Source organism: Leopardus geoffroyi, chromosome A2 (genome assembly GCF_018350155.1).
Source record: "Leopardus geoffroyi isolate Oge1 chromosome A2, O.geoffroyi_Oge1_pat1.0, whole genome shotgun sequence".
Taxonomy (NCBI): domain Eukaryota; kingdom Metazoa; phylum Chordata; class Mammalia; order Carnivora; family Felidae; genus Leopardus; species Leopardus geoffroyi.
The window spans coordinates 25506796-25523948 of NC_059331.1; the positions used below are offsets into that span (position 1 = coordinate 25506796).

A 17153-nucleotide genomic window follows, 5' to 3' on the forward strand; every position below is an offset into this window, starting at 1 on the left:
CACTGTTTCACTGCAAAACCTTTATTCTTCTGTTACCCACCTAAATTCCCTTATCTATTTGCAACTCCCAGCTCCCTCTTTTAAAAAAAATTTTCTCAACAGCTATGAATCGCTTATAATAGAATACAAAGTCTATGGTTATGACAAAGATATTCAGAAGTAGCCAACTATCCTTATAAGATTTCACGAAAGAAAAATTTATGGTTGGACAGAGTTGGGTTGGTTTTTGGCTGCTTAAAAGATATAATATTAAGATACAGTTTACATAAATCAAAATTGTTTCACACAACTTTTATTATTGTATAAACACTAAAATATCCACTAGCTGAACATATGTACAGTCCTCAAAAGGGAAAAACTAGTTGGGGCGCCTGGGTGGCTCAGTCGGTTAAGCATCCAACTTTGGCTCAGGTCATGAATGATCTCCTGGACTGTGGGTTCAAGCCCCGCATTGGTTTCTGTGCTGACAGCTCAGAGCCTGGAGCCTGCTTTGGATTCTGTGTCTTTCTCTCTTTCTGCCCCTCCCCCACTTGTGCTCTGTCTCTCAAAACTGAATAAACATTAAAAAATATTTTAAAAAACAAGGCAGAACTAGTTTTGCAACTGATAAATAGGTAAAAGAGAATAAAACAAATTAGCACCAGAAATTTATTTTTAATTTATTTTAATGTTTATTTATTTTTGAGAGAGAGAGACAGAGACAGAGACAGAGCACGAGTGGGGGAGGGGCAGAGAGAAGGAGACACAATCTGAGTCAGGCTCCAGGCTCTGAGCTGTCAGCACAGAGCCCAACACAGGGCTGGAACCCACAGACCCTGAGATCGTGACCTGAGCCGAAGTTGGACACTCAACCGAATGAACCACCCACATGCCCAAAGAAACTTATTTTTTTTAATTTTTTTAATGTTTTATTTATTTTTAAGACAGAGAGACAGAGCATGAGTGGGGAGGGGCAGAGAGAGAGGGAGACACAGCATCTGAAGCAGGCTCCAGGCTCTGAACTGTCAGCACAGAGCCCAACGCGGGGCTTGAACTCATGAACTGTGAGATCATGACCTGAGCCAAAGTTGGACGCTTAACCAACTGAGCAACTCAGGCGCCCCCAAAGAAATTTATTTTTAAAAGAAATTGTCCAGGATACCTGGTGGCTCAGTTGGTTGAGTGTCCAACTTCAGCTCAGGTCATAATCTTGCAGTTGATGAGTTCAAGCCCCACGTCGGGCTCTGTGCTGACAGCTCAGAGCCTGGAGCCTGCTTCACATGCTGTGTCTCCCTCTCTTTCTGTCCCTCCTCTGCTCATGCTCTGTCTCAAAAATAAATATAAACATTAAAAATTAATTAATTAAATAAATAAAATAAATTATCCAGGGTCAATCTATAGTCCACATTCTTTTGGACATAAAACAATTAAATAGAAGATACCATGAGCTACTATTTTTTTTTAACATAATTTATTGTCAAGCTGGTTTCCATACAACATCCAGTGCATGAGCTACTATTCTCAAGAGCATAAGTACTTTATGGTCTTACACAGGCAGTGACAACCTGCCTTAAGGTTAAGTGAAGTGGCAGCCTTCATCATTTGCTGCTGGCTTGACTGAAATGTCCACTCAGTTGGTCTTCCTGTCTCTTGTTTTGCCCTATTCCAAACCATCCCATATAGCCTCCAAATATTTGGATTTTTTCCTCTAAATATGTTAGCTAAATATATGTTAATGCCCCCACAATGTCTTTGGTGCAAAACCAAATTCCTAGGCACATTCACAAATTCCATATGACTTGGCACCAACTCAAAGCTCCAGCTTAACTCCTGCTATCCTCAGTGCCAGTCACCTGTACCAAACTATATGCGTTTGCCCAAATGAGACATGCCCGCCTCACTGTTCTCCCTTTGCACTTACTATACCCTTGTGATGGTTAGTTTTAAGTGTCAATTTTACTATGGGCCACCAGGTGCCCAGATATCTGGTCAAACATTACACTGGATATTTCTATGAAGTGTGCTTTAGGAGGAGTTTAATATTCAAATTAATAGACTAAGTAAAGCAGACTACCCTCCCTCATGTGAATGGGTCTCATCTAATCAATTGAAGGCCTGAAGAGAATAAAAACACTGAACATTCCTACACCCCCCAGAATAAGGGGAACTCCTTCTGCCTGACTGCCTTCAGCTTTTTCCTGCCTTTGGACTCCAATGGAAACATTGGCTCTTCCTGGGTCTCAAGCCTGCTGGCCTTCAGACTGGAACTTACACCATTAGTTCCCTTGGGTCTCCAGCTTGCTGGCTGCAGATGTTTGAACTTGTCAGCCTCCATAATCATGTGAGCCAGTTACTTATAATAAATACATGTATAGATAGATATAGATATCAATATCAACAGATACAGATCTACCTATATATCTTTTTAGACATATATACATGTGTGTGCATGTATGTGTGTGTGTGTGTGTGTGTGTGTGTGTGTGTGTGTGTGTGTGTAATACATTCTCTTGGTTACTAATACACTCCTCCTCTATGTATTTCATTTTCATAGTTTAGAGATTCACTGTCTTAATAAGTACATCTTTTCCACACCAAGGTTATAGCTCTTTTATATGATTGTGATGACTCCTTTACCAACTGCCTTTTCTATCTTCCAGTCTAGAATGTGAGCTCCTTGTGGGGATCATGTAGACTTATCAGTCCCTGGCACCGAGCACTATGCCTGTCATTAGAGCAAGCAATCAAGAAACAAACATGTGCTGAATGTGTATCAATAGAGCTTGAGTAAGATTTCAGAAAAATTCTAAAAGATTTAGTTGCCCATTCCCCCCACCCCTCTGCCCCCAAATTACAAACCTGAAACCAGTCAATGGTACAGCAATTGATGAGGGATGGGAACTGTCTCAAGCGATTCCGAAAAGCATCTCCAATGGGGCTAAAGGCCACTACAACATGAAGATTATCTTTGCAGCGATTCACAAAGAATGCAAACAGGGCCAAGGGACTGAGTTCATAGTGTTTACTGCCAGCCTGAGCTACAGGACGAACACCCTAGGGAAATAAAAACCTTGTAAACAAAACCAGACAATCTGATAATGAGATTAATAACTACCAGAATGTTAAGAATTTTTATTATTCCCCTTGTAAATATCTTTAAATTTTTTATATCAATAAAGTGACTTTGATATAGTTTGTACTTCTTCCAACTCCATAATTCTATAATTTGAAAATAAATATCTGTCAAGAATTTAACTTATAAAGGTACTCACAAAAAGTTCACCATGATATATGTATAGGACTATAATTCAACATTGCTTTTAAGAGGAAAAACCTAAACAACCGAAGTGTCTAGTTAAAAACATTATAAAGCATTCATAGGTTGTAAATTTATACAACTGTTAAATGAAGTGCATTGATGAATGTGCTATGGCAAGATCAGCAAGATAAAATAAGTGAAAAGAAATAAGTTATGCAACAGTGTGTAATATGATCTTTGTTAAAAGAATACATAGGTGCATGTGTGAGTATATACACACCCGTTTATGAAAGTAATCACAGAAACTATTAACAATAGTTACTTTTGGTGAGATGGACTTAAGGGGGAGTATGAGAAGAAAGCTTTCACTTTTTGTTTTGGACTTTTTTTTGGTTTGTATCATTCTTTTTTTTCATTCTGGACATTTTTATGCTATATTTGAACTCTAACTTTATTCTTACAACATTGTTATATTTAAAAAATGTTAATAGGGTTGTCTGATAATGAGATTATGGGGGACTTTTAAATTTCTTTATCTCTACACGACGTTGGACATCATGGTTCCAAAACCAAACTTCTTGAATTCAGGTCACAGCCTGCAGTTTATTACCTAAGTGCCCTTCGGGCAGGTTATTTAACCTCTCTGTAACCTAATTTCCTCATCTGTAAAATGGGCAAAAGAGTACCTATATCAGAGGGTTGCTGAAGGATCAATTGAGTTATTACACATGAACACATGCAATAGTTCTTGCTGCATAGTTAAGTGACTGTTAGCTTTTACTTCATATCCTGCCTTTCTCCTTGTTCAGAGCACAAAAAAATTTCATAGTCAATAAATTATCTTATAAATAGATTAAAAAAAATGTTTTGATAGCAGATATAAGGAATGGTCACAATGATCATATAAGTTCTGTTGCTACTGCAAGGAATTGATTTCTCAAAGAATTCTCTATTGTAGATATGTTCTGCTTTATGGGATATCTATCTTCATGGAAAATTATAAATTGACTCTGTATATACATTATGAGAGTAATTCTCAAATTATGATTATTATGATCAGTGTTAGTCTACGAAATTATGTTCAGGTGGTCTACCTGCATTAAGTCTGAGTTAATACTCGAGATGCAAATGGAGAAAGGTAATATATGGTTGTAACTGCAGAACAAAAGTTTGCGAAAAGAGCTAGCATGGTAATTTAAGTATGGGGGTTATTTACATAGAAATAATGGTTAATGCTTCTAGGTAGGTAAGCTGTCTGTAGGAGAATAGTCCCCCCCCCACCCCCCACCCCCGCCCCACACACATATATTTTGTGAACAGGACTGATTCAGGGGTGTAAGAAAATGAGCAGCTACTGAAAAAATTAGATAAATGGAGTAAAATTTCACAACAGTCAAGGGAAAGTAGAATTGAAACTTATGTTCACACAAAAACCTGCACACAAAGGTTTATAGCAGCTTCATTCATAATTGCCCAAAGATGTCCTCCAATAGGTAAACGGATAAATTGCCCAAAGCAACCAAGATGTCCTCCGATAGGTAAACGGATAAATAAACTGTGATACTTTCAATCAATGGAATACCATTCAGTGATAAAAAATAAATGAGCTATCAAGCCATAAAAAGATATGGAAGAACCTTAAATGCAGACTGTTAACTGAAAGAAGCCAATCTAAAAAAGCTACATACTGTATGATTCCAACTACGTAACATTCTGCAAAAGCTAAAATTATGGAGACCATAAAAAAGAGCAGAGGTTGGTAGGGGTTCAGGGGAGGAAGAGAGACATAAATAGGTGGAACTCATTGCATTTTTATGTCAGGGAACCTATTCTGTATGACACTTAATGGTGAATACACATCAATATTCATTTATCAAAACCCATAGAATGTACAACACAAAGAGTGAACCTTAGTGTAAGCTAAAGAATAGATCTCACGGTTTGTGAGATCAAGCCCTGTGTCAGGCTCTATCAGAACATGGAGACTGCTTGGGAGTTTCTCTCTCCTTCTCTCTCTGCCCAACCCCTACGTGTGCTCTCTCTCTCTAAGTATATAAAAATAAAAACTTAAGAGAATAATGAATTACATCAAATATGAATGAGAATTGTAAAAAGGAAATGAGAAAATATCACTAAATGTAGTGAATAAGAAGCCCCTGTTTTGGGGCACCTGGGCGACAGAGTCCATTAAGAGTCTGAATCTTGATCTCAGCTCAGGTCATAATCTCACTGTTCATGCGTTCAAACCCCACACTGGGCTCTGTGCTAATGGCACGGAGCCTATTTGGGATCCTGTCTCTCCTTCTCTCTGACCCTCCCCTGCTTGTGCTTGCTCTCTCTCTCAAAATAAACAAACTTAAAAAAATTTTTTTTAAGAAGTCACTGTTTTATTCAGGAAGACACTGAAATAATTTAATTCTGCAAGGAAGGCAAATAGAACAGTGGAAAAAATAGTCTGAAAAGGAGGTCTGAGGCTGGAACTCTATTGCTGAAGTCAGAGACATGTGCTGAGTACTATAAAAGGTATTCTCTAAGCAGGGTCAAGTCCAAGCCATACAGGCCAGTTATCAGAAGTGAGGTTTAAACTAAAATCTTTGTCAGAGGGATAAAGTAAGCAGAGCCTAAGACATAGTCTTCAAAGGGGGATGTACAGGATAGTACAGAGTATAGAAAGAAATTATAGAACTTCTTTCATATTACCATTTCAACTTTATTTTTCTAATAAGTTTATTTATTTTGAGAGAGTGTGTGTGTTTGTGTGTGTGTGTTCATGTGCATGCACACATGCGCTCAAGTGAGTGGGAGAGGGGCAGAGAGAGAGGGAGAGAGAGAGTCCCAAGCAGGCTCCACACTGTCAGTACAGACCCCAACATGGGGCTGAAACTCATGAACCATGAGGTCATGAACTGAGCCAAAACCAAGAGTCAGACACTTAACTGACTGAACCACCCAGGTGCCCCTTACCTTTTCTATTTTAAAAGGTCAGCATAAAGCAAAGAGAAACAGGGATGTATTTCAGTACTCTTGAATTCTAACTATGGCTACTTCTTTGTGGATGAATTGATATGATGTTCCTAGACTTGGAATGTGAAGGAAAGAAGTTCTTAAGGTCACTGCTGGATCATACCACAAAAAAATACTGAAGCAGCAATTCTTATTAAAATAACACCAGCATTCTTCACAGAGCTAGAACAAACAATCCTAAAATTTGTATGGAACCTGAAAAGACCCCAAATACCCAAAGTAATCCTGAAAAAGAAAACCAAAGCAGGAGGCATCACAATTCTGGACTTCAAGCTGTATTACAAAGCTGTAATCATCAAGACAGTATGGTTTTGCCACAAGAACAGACACTCATCAATGGAACAGAAAAGAGAACCCAGAAACGGACCCACAAAGGTATGGGCAACTAATCTTTGACAACGCAGGGAAGAATATCCAATGGAAAAAAGATAGCCTCTCCAGTAAACAGTGCTGGGAAAACTGGACAGCGACATGCAGAAGAATGAACCTGGACCACTTTCTTACACCATACACAAAAATAAACTCAAAATGGATGAAAGACCTAAAAGTAAGACAGGAAGCCATCAAAATCCTCGAGGAGAAAGCAGGCAAAAACCTCTTTGATCTCGGCTGCAGCAACTTCTTACTCAACCCGTCTCCAGAGGCAAGGGAAACAAAAGCAAAAATGAACTATTGGGACCCCATCAAGATACAAAGCTTCTGCACAGTGAAGGAAATAATTATCAAAACTAAAAGGCAACCGACAGAATGGGAGAAGATATTTGCAAATAACAATATCAGATAAAGGGTTAATATCCAAAATCTATAAAGAACCTCTCAAACTTACCACCCCAAAAGCAAATAATCCAGTGAAGAAATGAGCAAAAGACATGAATAGACATTTTTCCAAAGAAGACATCCAGATGGCTAATAGACACAAGAAAAGATGCTCAAGATCACTCATCATCAGGGAAATACAAATCAAAACCACAATGAGATACCACCTCACACCTGTCATAATGGCTACAATTAACAAACTCAGGCAACAACAGATGTTGGCAAGGATGCGGAGAAGGAGGAACCCTTTTGCACTGCTGGTCAGGGAATGCAAACTGGTGCAGCCACTCTGGAAAACAATATGGAGGTTCCTCAAAAAATTAAAAATAGAACTACTGTATGACCCAGAAATTGCATTACTAGGTACTTATCCAAGGGATACAGATATGCTGTTTCAAAGGGGCACATGCACCCCAATGTTTATAGCAGCACTATCAACAATAGCCCAAGTATGGAAAGAGCCCAAATGTCCATCGACTTATGAATGGATAAAGAAGATGTGGTACACACACACACACACACACACACACACACACACACACACACTGGAATATTACTCAGCAATCAAAAAGAATGAAATCTTGCCATTTGTAACAATGTAGATGGAACTAGAGTGTATTATGCTAAGTGAAATTAGCCAGAGAAAGACAAATATCATATGACTTCACTCATATGTGGAATTTAAGATACAAAACAGATGAACATAAGGGAAAGGAAGCAAAAATAATATAAAAACAGAGAGGGAGACAAATCCTAAGAGACTCAAATACAGAGAACAAACTGAGGGTTGCTGGTGGGTGCTGGGTGGGGGAAAGGGCTAAAGGAGTAAGGGCATTAAGGAGGACACTTGTTGGGATTAGCACTGGGTGTTATATGTAAGTGATGAATCACTAAAATCTATTCCTGAAATTATTATCACACTATATGTTAAATAATTTGGATTTAAATTTCAAAAAATATTAAACCAATCTTGAAAAAATAAAGGTTTCTCATTTTTGTTTATCTTTTCAAAAAAATTAAAGGTTTATCAATTTTATTTATCTTTTCAAACAAAATACTGAAGCAATGGAAAAGTTTTGTAGCAACATGACAAGATGAAAAAATAAATAGCTAAAGTGAACAGGAAAGTTTAGCAAAGCTTAGGAATACTCACTCCCCAGGGGTGGCTATTTCTTGGATGAGAGTAAAGGGATGAATTTTTCCTATGAATCAGGAAAGTCACTATTTTTTCATCAGTCTTGGCCACATCCTTGACATTACCCAGATGAAAGAGAGAACTTAGGATCTTTTCTTTACTCCTTTTCTCCTTCCCCACCCCAGGCCACAGACTGGTAAGATACCATTTACTGAGGGTTTTCTAAGTTCCTAATGCTCCATAAATGCTTCATTTCATTTGACCTTCAGACCTCACAACAACCCTATGTAGGAGGAACTATCATGTATATATATTAGTTCCATCCCATACAAGAGAAATGCAGGTGCTTCAACTACTAGGGTGAATCCATTTTACTACAGATGTTATCTCTGGAAACTGAAATGAAGCATCCAGCTATGAGTGATATATTCTATGGGTAAAAGTAGTTATAGCAACAAGAAAGAAAAAGCACTAGTAGAGATCTTGTGTGGGAAGATATTAGAAATGGGGGTAGAAGGAGAGGACATCAAACGTGTTGGCATTTCACAACTATCTTTTTTTGTCAATTAAATCACAAAGCACGACTTTCACACGTCAGAATTTTTGAGACAAGTAGTTTTACTAAGCCTTTTAAAAAATTTGTTAACCAGTGGTAAACCATAACAGCTATTCAAGCAGTGTTTCAAAGTTCTATTTTTTCTTATCTTTGCAACCCTAAGATGTGATTTAAAATGTCTAATCACTCATAAGACATACTAAATAAAAGAGATGAAATTGCCATCATTAGGAAAAAATGAATTATAAAAATTCCATCTCACAACTATGGTAGAAGCCATTTGAAGTTTACCAAAAAAAAAAAGATATATTAAAATAGTATACTTTAAATTTTTTAATTACAAAAATCTTATTCACAAGCTGTACTTATCCTGAAGAGCAGAGAAAAAGTTGCTAGACAAGAACATTTCTGTGCTGGGAGTGGCACTCCCTAAAAGGCATTTACCTCCATCACTTCCTGTTTTTCATCTGCAGCAAAAATGTTAGGTACTTCTCCAGTATTGAGCACACTGTCAATATCCTCTAGAAAAGCTTCCTCTTTAATCTGAGTGTCCGTGATTAGAAAGACTGTCTTCTGGCCCTTCATGCCCACGTCCCTTAATAGAACCTTAAAATAAAAATACACTTGTAAGCAGAATGTGGTACACATCTGTTGTTTTTGCTTTCCCTTCCTTTCCCTTCTTTTGAGAATGATATCTCAATTTTAGAGTGGTACCTCTTTCCACTTCTGATGGGGCTATTTTTCAGGGTCTCCAATTTTCCCATCCCCTGAGTAGGAAACCCCAACTAGTCAGAGTTTCCTGAGCCTTTAGACATAGCTGTTGATTCAGAGGAGGGCATGATTTTAAGACAGCCCAATCAGATTCTTACTTCAGGGACTAAGATGGATTTGAAAACAGAAAGAATCTCTGTCATTCTGAGAGGGAAGATATAAAGACCAGTAATCTAAAACTGCTAGGGGCCAACAGTGTTGTCTCATGGAATGAGTCTGTTGGAGAAGGAACCAAATAGAGGAGAGCAGTGCCAGGAGATAGGGTAATTACTGAGTGCTTAATTTGAGCTCCTAAATTCAGCCATATCAATGCCCTATCTACCTCTGGACCCTTCTGTCATGTAAGCCAATTACTCCATATTTTGCTTAAGTTGGATTTTTGTTTTGTGTTGTGTTGTCAATTGTAACCAAAGATTCCCAATTAATATAAAGATATGGACTCAGTGGCATAGTGGAGCAGACTTGTTTAGGATGCTAGAACTAATCGTTAAAATTTCAGAATTGTGAGAAGATTTTTAGACACAGCATTAAAAATTAAATTATATAAGCTTATAATTATAATAACAAAGGTAACAAAACATAAATCTTATCACTTCTTATATTTACTACTATTTATCTTATGGAAATTATTTAAATTTATTGTTGTCTATACAGTAAAATACCATATAATGGTGCTCAAACACAGAACTCTTCCCAGCTCTGTTTTCAGTGACATCATCCATGCATGAGTTTCAATCATCCATAGTGGGAGTTTTTACACCACAGAAATTGTCAAATGCCAGAGGTTCTCCTGAACCCCCTGGAGAGTTGGTTGTTAAACATTTGCCAGTATTCCACTAGATATATTTCAGGTGAAAACAGCACTACTTCTCTGCAAATTTTTATTTATTTATTTATTTTTAATCTTTATTTATTTTTGAGAGGGAGAGAGACAGAGTGTGAGTGGGCGAGGAACAGAGAGAGACAGACACAGAATCTGAAGCAGGCTCCAGGCTCTGAGCTGTCAGCACAGAGCCTGACATAGGGCTTGAACTCACAAACCGCGAGATCATGACCTGAGCCAAAGTCAGATGCTCAACCAACTGAGCCACCCAGGTACCCAAATGATTTTTACATTTTTTAATGTTTATTTATTTTATTTTTGAGAGACAAACATAAAATGTGAGAGGGGGAGGAGCAGAGAGAGGGAGACACATAATCTGACACAGGCTCCAGGCTTTGAGCTACCAGCACAGAGCCCGATGCAGGGCTTAAACCCACAAACTGTGAGATCATGACCTGAGCTGAAGTCGGCCGCTTAACTGAGTGAGCCACCCAGGCACCCCCAGCAAATGATTTTTAAAATAAACTTCTATTTCTAGATTATATCTTTTAAATAAATCATATCACTTAAATAAATGCTGAATGTTAATATATACAAAATTATGCCTTTCCCATCCCATCCCAAAAGTCATCCTCCAATATGGAAGTTGGTGTGTTCCTAAAATACTTTTCTATCAACAAAACTAGTAAAGGTAGCTTTTAAATAAGTATTATATCTATTCATATCAGATTTGTTTTTAAAGAGCTTTTTCTTCAAGGCAGAAGGAATAGAGTTGAATTACTTTGAGCATTCTGGCTTGTCTAGGGGCCACCTGAGGCACTGATTTCTGTCTCACCTGTCTTAGGGCACTTATGGAAACAGGGCTTAGTTTTGATATGAGGTTGGAGGCCACTGAAAACAGAGGCAAGTGCCCTTGCAAAATGGAGCAGCAGAGACTCTAAAGTTCCACAGGAAGGTGCCAGGGGGAGCAAGAGATTAGGGGCAGTGGAATACAACAAAAACCAATACCAACAGATCATGAGAAGAAACAGGAAATTAAGATAGCCCAAGGCACCTGTATATATTAGAGTACACAAAAGTGCATGCACAACCCATAAAAAAGATGTACCCCCCCAAAAAAAAAAGTTCTGAGAAGTCCCAGATTTTCTAACATGGTGATTGGTGAAGATTCCACCCTGCATGAAGCCAGTCTATAAAGACTGGGAAAGGTGGCAGTTTATCGAGTGCTCAAAACTCAACAGATCACAAGACATACAAGGAAACAGGGAAACATGGCCCAATCAGAAACAAAAACAAAATAAACCCTAAAATAACAACAACAACAACAAAACAGATCTAAGAACTACATAACAAGAAACTCAAAATAACTTCTAAAGATGCTCAATAAGCTAACAGAGAATACAGATAGACAACTAAAGGAAGTCAGGAAAATGGTGCATGGACAAAATGGGAATGTCAAAACAAATATAAACTATTAAAAAATAACTTAGAAAGAGTCTTATGGGATACCACTAAGTGAGATGGTATACATACATAATGGGATACACATTATGGGAGCATGAAAAAGAAAAGACGGGGGGAAAAGGCAGATAACTTATTCAAAGAAATTCTCAAATCTGAGGATAGAGGTGAACAAATGAGGTAGAAATAGAAATTCAAGAAGCTCAGGGACCCCCGGGTGGCTCAGTCAGTTTAGCAGCCAACTTTGGCTCAGGTTGTGATCTGGCAGTTCATGAGTTTGAGCCCCGCTTTGGACTCTGTGCTGACAGCTCAGAGCCTGGAGCCTGCTTCTGATTCTGTGTCTCCCTCTCTCTCTCTGCCCCTCTCCTGCTCTCTCTCTCTCTCTACCAAATAAATATTTAAAAAATTTTAAAAAAATCAAGCAGTTCAACAAACTCCAACTAAAATAAACCCAAATAGACTCACACAACAACACACATTATAATTGAACTGTTGAAAGTCACAAATAAAAAGGGAACCTTGAAAACAGCAAGAGAAAAACAATGCATCACACACAAGGGAGCTTCCATGATATTATCAGCATATTTGTTAGCAGAAACCTCGGCAAGTGGGGAGTAGGATAATATATTCAAAGTGCTGAAAGAAAAGAAAAATCTGTCCACCAAGAATACTGTATCTGGAAAAACTGTCCTTCAAAACTATAAAGAAATTAAGATCTTCTCAGATAAAAGCTGAGGAAATTCATTAACACTAGATGTGCCCTTCAAGAAATGCTAAAGGGAGGGGTGCCTGAGTGGTTCAGTCAGTTGAGTGTCTTACTCTTGGTTTTGGCTCAGGTCATGATCTCAGGGTCATGGGATTGAGCCCTGCATCAGGCTCCATGCTGAGTGTGGAGCCTGCTTAAGATTCTCTCTCCCTCTGCCCCTCTGCCCTGCTCATACACACTCTCTCTAAAATAAAAAAATTTTTTTTAATTTTTAAATTAAAACCTTCAAAAAATTTTTAAAAATAAAGACATACTAAAGGGAGTCCTTCAAGTTGAAATGAAAGGATGCTAAGGACGCCTGGGTGGCTCAGTCTGGCAACTGACTCTTGATTTTGGCTCAGGTCATGATCTCATGGTTGTGGGATCGAGCCCTATGTCGGGCTCCATACTGAGCATGGAGCCTGCTTGGGACTCTCTCTTCCTCACTCTCTGTGCCTCTCCTGTTTGAGCACACCCATGTGCACGCACACGCTCTCTCTCTCTCTCTCTCAAAATAAATAAACATTAAGGGGCGCCTGGGTGGCGCAGTCTGTTGAGCGTCCGACTTCGGCCAGGTCACGATCTCGCGGTCCGTGAGTTCGAGCCCCGCGTCGGGCTCTGGGCTGATGGCTCAGAGCCTGGAGCCTGTTTCCGATTCTGTGTCTCCCTCTCTCTCTGCCCCTCCCCCGTTCATGCTCTGTCTCTCTCTGTCCCAAAAATAAATAAATGTTGAAAAAAAATTAAAAATAAATAAATAAATAAATAAATAAACATTAATAAACAGAAAGAAAGGATGCTAGACAGCAACACAAAGCCATATGAAAATATGAAGTTCTCCAGCAAACATATGGACAAATATAGAACTCTGTATTATTGTGATTTTAGTGTATAAATTCACTTTTAATTCCTGTATAGAGGGGCGCTTGGGTGGCTCAGTCGGTTGAGCGTCCAACTTCGGCTCCGGTCATGATCTCGCAGTCCGTGAGTTCAAGCCCTGCATCAGGCTCTGTGCTGACAGCTGAGAGCCCGGAGCCTGCTTCAAATTCTGTGTCTCCCTCTCTCTCTGCCCCTCCCCTACTCGTGCTCTTTCTCTCTGTGTCAAAAATAAATAAAAACATTAAAAAAATTAAAAAAAAAATAATTCCTGTATAGAATCTAGAAGACAAAAGCACAAAAACCTTTATAAACCTTTATGTTAATGAGTACACAGTCTATAAAGACATAATTTGTGACATCAAAAACATAAAGGGGGGGCAGATGTAAAGGAGTAGGTTTTGTGTGTCCGTTTTGTAAAGGAGTAGTTTTTGTATGTGATTGCAGTTGTTACAAGTTTAAAATAGATTACTACTTTAGGATATCTTATGTAATCACAATAGTAACTCCCTCCCCCCTCCCCCAAAATCTAGTTTTGTGTATATTCTATAAATGAGAAGGGAGTCAAAGCATGTCACTACCAACAATCAACAAAACACAAAGGGAGGCAGTAAGAGAGCAAAGGAGGGACGAAAAAGGTACAAACATTCAGAAATGCCAAATACACATAGGGGAAGGGAAGGAAAAATAAGACTGAAACAGAGAGGGAGGCAAACCATAAGAGATTCTTAAAAACAGAGAACAAACTGAGGTTTGACGGGGGTAGGGAAAATGGGTGATGGGCATTGAGGAGGGCACTTGGTGGGATGAGCACTGGGTATTATATGTAAGTGATGAATCCCTGTATTCTCCTCCTGAAGCCAAGACTACACTGTATGTTAATTAACTTGAGAAAAAAAAAAAAAGCCAAATACAAACAAAACACCAACAGTAAATCCTTCCCTATTAGCAACAACTTCAAATGCAAATGGGTTAAATTCCTCAATCAGAATATATAGTTTTGCAGAATGGATTTTAAAAACAGGACCCAATGATATGCTGCCTAGAAGAGACTCACTTTAGACCGAAGGGCACACCATTGGTTGAAAGTGAAATAATGGAAAAGATGTTCCATGAAAATGGTAACCAGAGGAGAGCAGGGCAGCTATACTAATACCAGACAAAATAGTAAAAAGCTCTTATAAGGGACAGGAAACATTACATAATGATCAAAGGGTCAATTCATCAGGAAGATGTAACAATTATAAATATTTATGCACAAAACAGCAGAGCTACTAAGTATATGAAGCAGGGGTGCCTGGATGGCTCAGCTGGTTAAGCATCTGACTCTTGGTTTCAGTTCAGGTCATGATCTCACGGTTCTTGGGTTCAAGCCCCTTGTCAAGCTCCACGATGTCAGTGCAGAGCCTGCTTGGGATTTTCTTTCTTTGCCCCTCCCCTGCTCGTGCTCTCTCTCTCTCAAAATAAATAAATAAACTTAATTTTTCTTCCCCTAAATATATGAAACAATGACAGAATTGAAGGGAGAAATAGCAACACAATAGGAGGAAACTTCAACGTTCACTTTTAATAAGGGCTAGAAGAACCAGACAAAATGTCAATAAGGAAAAGGAGTATTTGAACAATACTATAAACAAACTGGACCTGACAGACATATATAGAACACTCTACCCAACAAGAGCAGAATATACCTTCTTCTCTAATGCACATAGGACATTCTCCAGGACAGATCACATATTATGCCACAAACAAGTCTTAACAAATTTAAGAAAACTGATACCAAATCAAGCACCTGTTCTAATCACAATGGAACGAAACTATGAATCAACAGAAGGAAAACTGGAAAATCTGCAAATTCATGGCAATTAAACAACACACTATTAAACAATAGATCAAAGAAGAAATCACAAGGGAAATTAGAAAATTTCTTGAAACAAATGAAAATGAAAAGTCAACATACTAAAACTTAGGAAAGCAGCAAAAGCAGTGCTAAGAGGGAAGTTTATAGCTGCAAACACATCAAAACAGAAGAAAGATCTCAAGTCAACAGTCTAATTTTACATCTCATAGAACCTCAAAAATTGAATAAACCAAATCCAAAGCTAGCAAGAAAAAGGAAGCAATAAAGATTAGAGGTAAACAAAATAGGGGATTAAAAAAATCAGTAGGAAAAAAAAATCAGTGGAACTTAGAGGTTTTTTTTTAACCAACAAACTTAATAAAATCTAGCAAGATTAAGAAAAAAGAAAGAAGATTCAAATAACTAAAATTAGAAATGAAAGAGGGGACATTACAACCCATGCTACAAAAATTAAAAAGGATTATAAGAGGGAGCATGGATGGTTCTGTTGTTTGAGGGTCTGACTCTTGATTTGGGCTAAGGTCATGATCTTAGTGTCATAGGATCAAGCCTTGTGTCAGGCTCCACGCTGAGTGTGGAGCCTGCTTACGATTCTCTCTCTCCCTCTCTGCCCCTCTTTCCTGCTTGTGTGCACTCCTTTCACTCTAAAATTAAAAATTAAAAAAAATAATAAATAAATAAATAAATTAATTAATTGAGTAGAATACTATTAACAATTGTATGCCAACAAATTGTATAACCTAAAATAAATTCTTAAAAATGAATGAAGTGGGGCGCCTGGGTGGCTCAGTCAGTTAACTGTCCGATTTCGGCTCAGGTCGTGATCTCCCAGTTCACAGGTTCGAGCCCCGTGTCGGACTCTGTGCTGACAGCTCAGAACCTGGCGCCTGCTTTGGATTCTGTGTCTCCCTCTCTTTCTGCCCCTCTCCCACTCATGCTCTGTTTCTGTCTCTCTCTCAAAAATAAATATTTAAAAATGAAAAATTAAAGTATAAATAGATTTAGTAACATGCTCAAGATAGCTAACAAAACATGCAAAGCAGTAATTAAAACTGAATCTGCCTAACTTTAAAGTCTATGTTCTATCTACTGAAGAAGGCTGCTTTCTCAATCTGTTAGTTCATTTGGTAGTAAATGCATCAAAAATTTTCCTCTAAAGTGAGAGCAGAAAAAGAAACACTGTAATTTTTTGCTCTGTGTCTAGTAAACCTCTTTGATATCAGCTTGGATTCTACCACTTCCATATCCAGCTCTCTAGGCTAACTTTTAGGCTATAGAAACTTCATATGTGAGGGTGAGTGTAAGTGAAAAAAGTCCATCAATCTTTCTATTTTTCATTTTGCATCATCTCCCTTCTGTGAGGGATGTGAGGCATGTGAGGATGAAGCCCCAGGCATCTACTCCACTATTCTATTGGTTACTGGGAAAGCAACATTAATTGGGCAACATTAATGACATCATCATCACCATCAGGGTTCACGTTTAACAATCTGCTGGAAAACATACATTTATCGGAAATGAGACCTCTCTGAACTAGAATAAAGATAGAATCAGCAGCTGCAGCGGAAAAGACAAATGATAAATCCTGCTCTGCTGTGGATACCTTCCCTCAACTTCAGTTTCCTCATCAGTAAAACAGAGGCAAGCATACCTGCTTCACTGAATTGTTGTACCTACAGAATGAGATCGCGTATTTAAAGCACTTAGAGCAGTGCTCAGCATACACAGTTACTGCTCTATGGATAATATTATCATCATCACCAACGTAGTCAGCACACAGCTATACAGGTTGGCTCTCTCTTCACAGCACTGATAATTATTTTAGACACTAGGTTTCTTCATAATTTTAC

General features: G+C 38.3%; 1 protein-coding gene across 4 annotated transcripts in view; it reads right to left on the bottom strand.

The window, feature by feature from the left end:
- Positions 1-17153, bottom strand: part of DNAH12 (dynein axonemal heavy chain 12) — a 220239-nt gene that overhangs the window by 78421 nt on the left and 124665 nt on the right. For all 4 annotated transcript variants that reach the window (XM_045493288.1, XM_045493286.1, XM_045493287.1 and 1 more), the window contains 2 exons: positions 9214-9375; positions 2839-3033 (listed from right to left, as the gene is read on the bottom strand). In XM_045493288.1, the coding sequence (XP_045349244.1) occupies positions 2839-3033; positions 9214-9375 (357 nt within the window). The remainder of the gene's footprint in view (positions 1-2838; positions 3034-9213; positions 9376-17153) is intronic.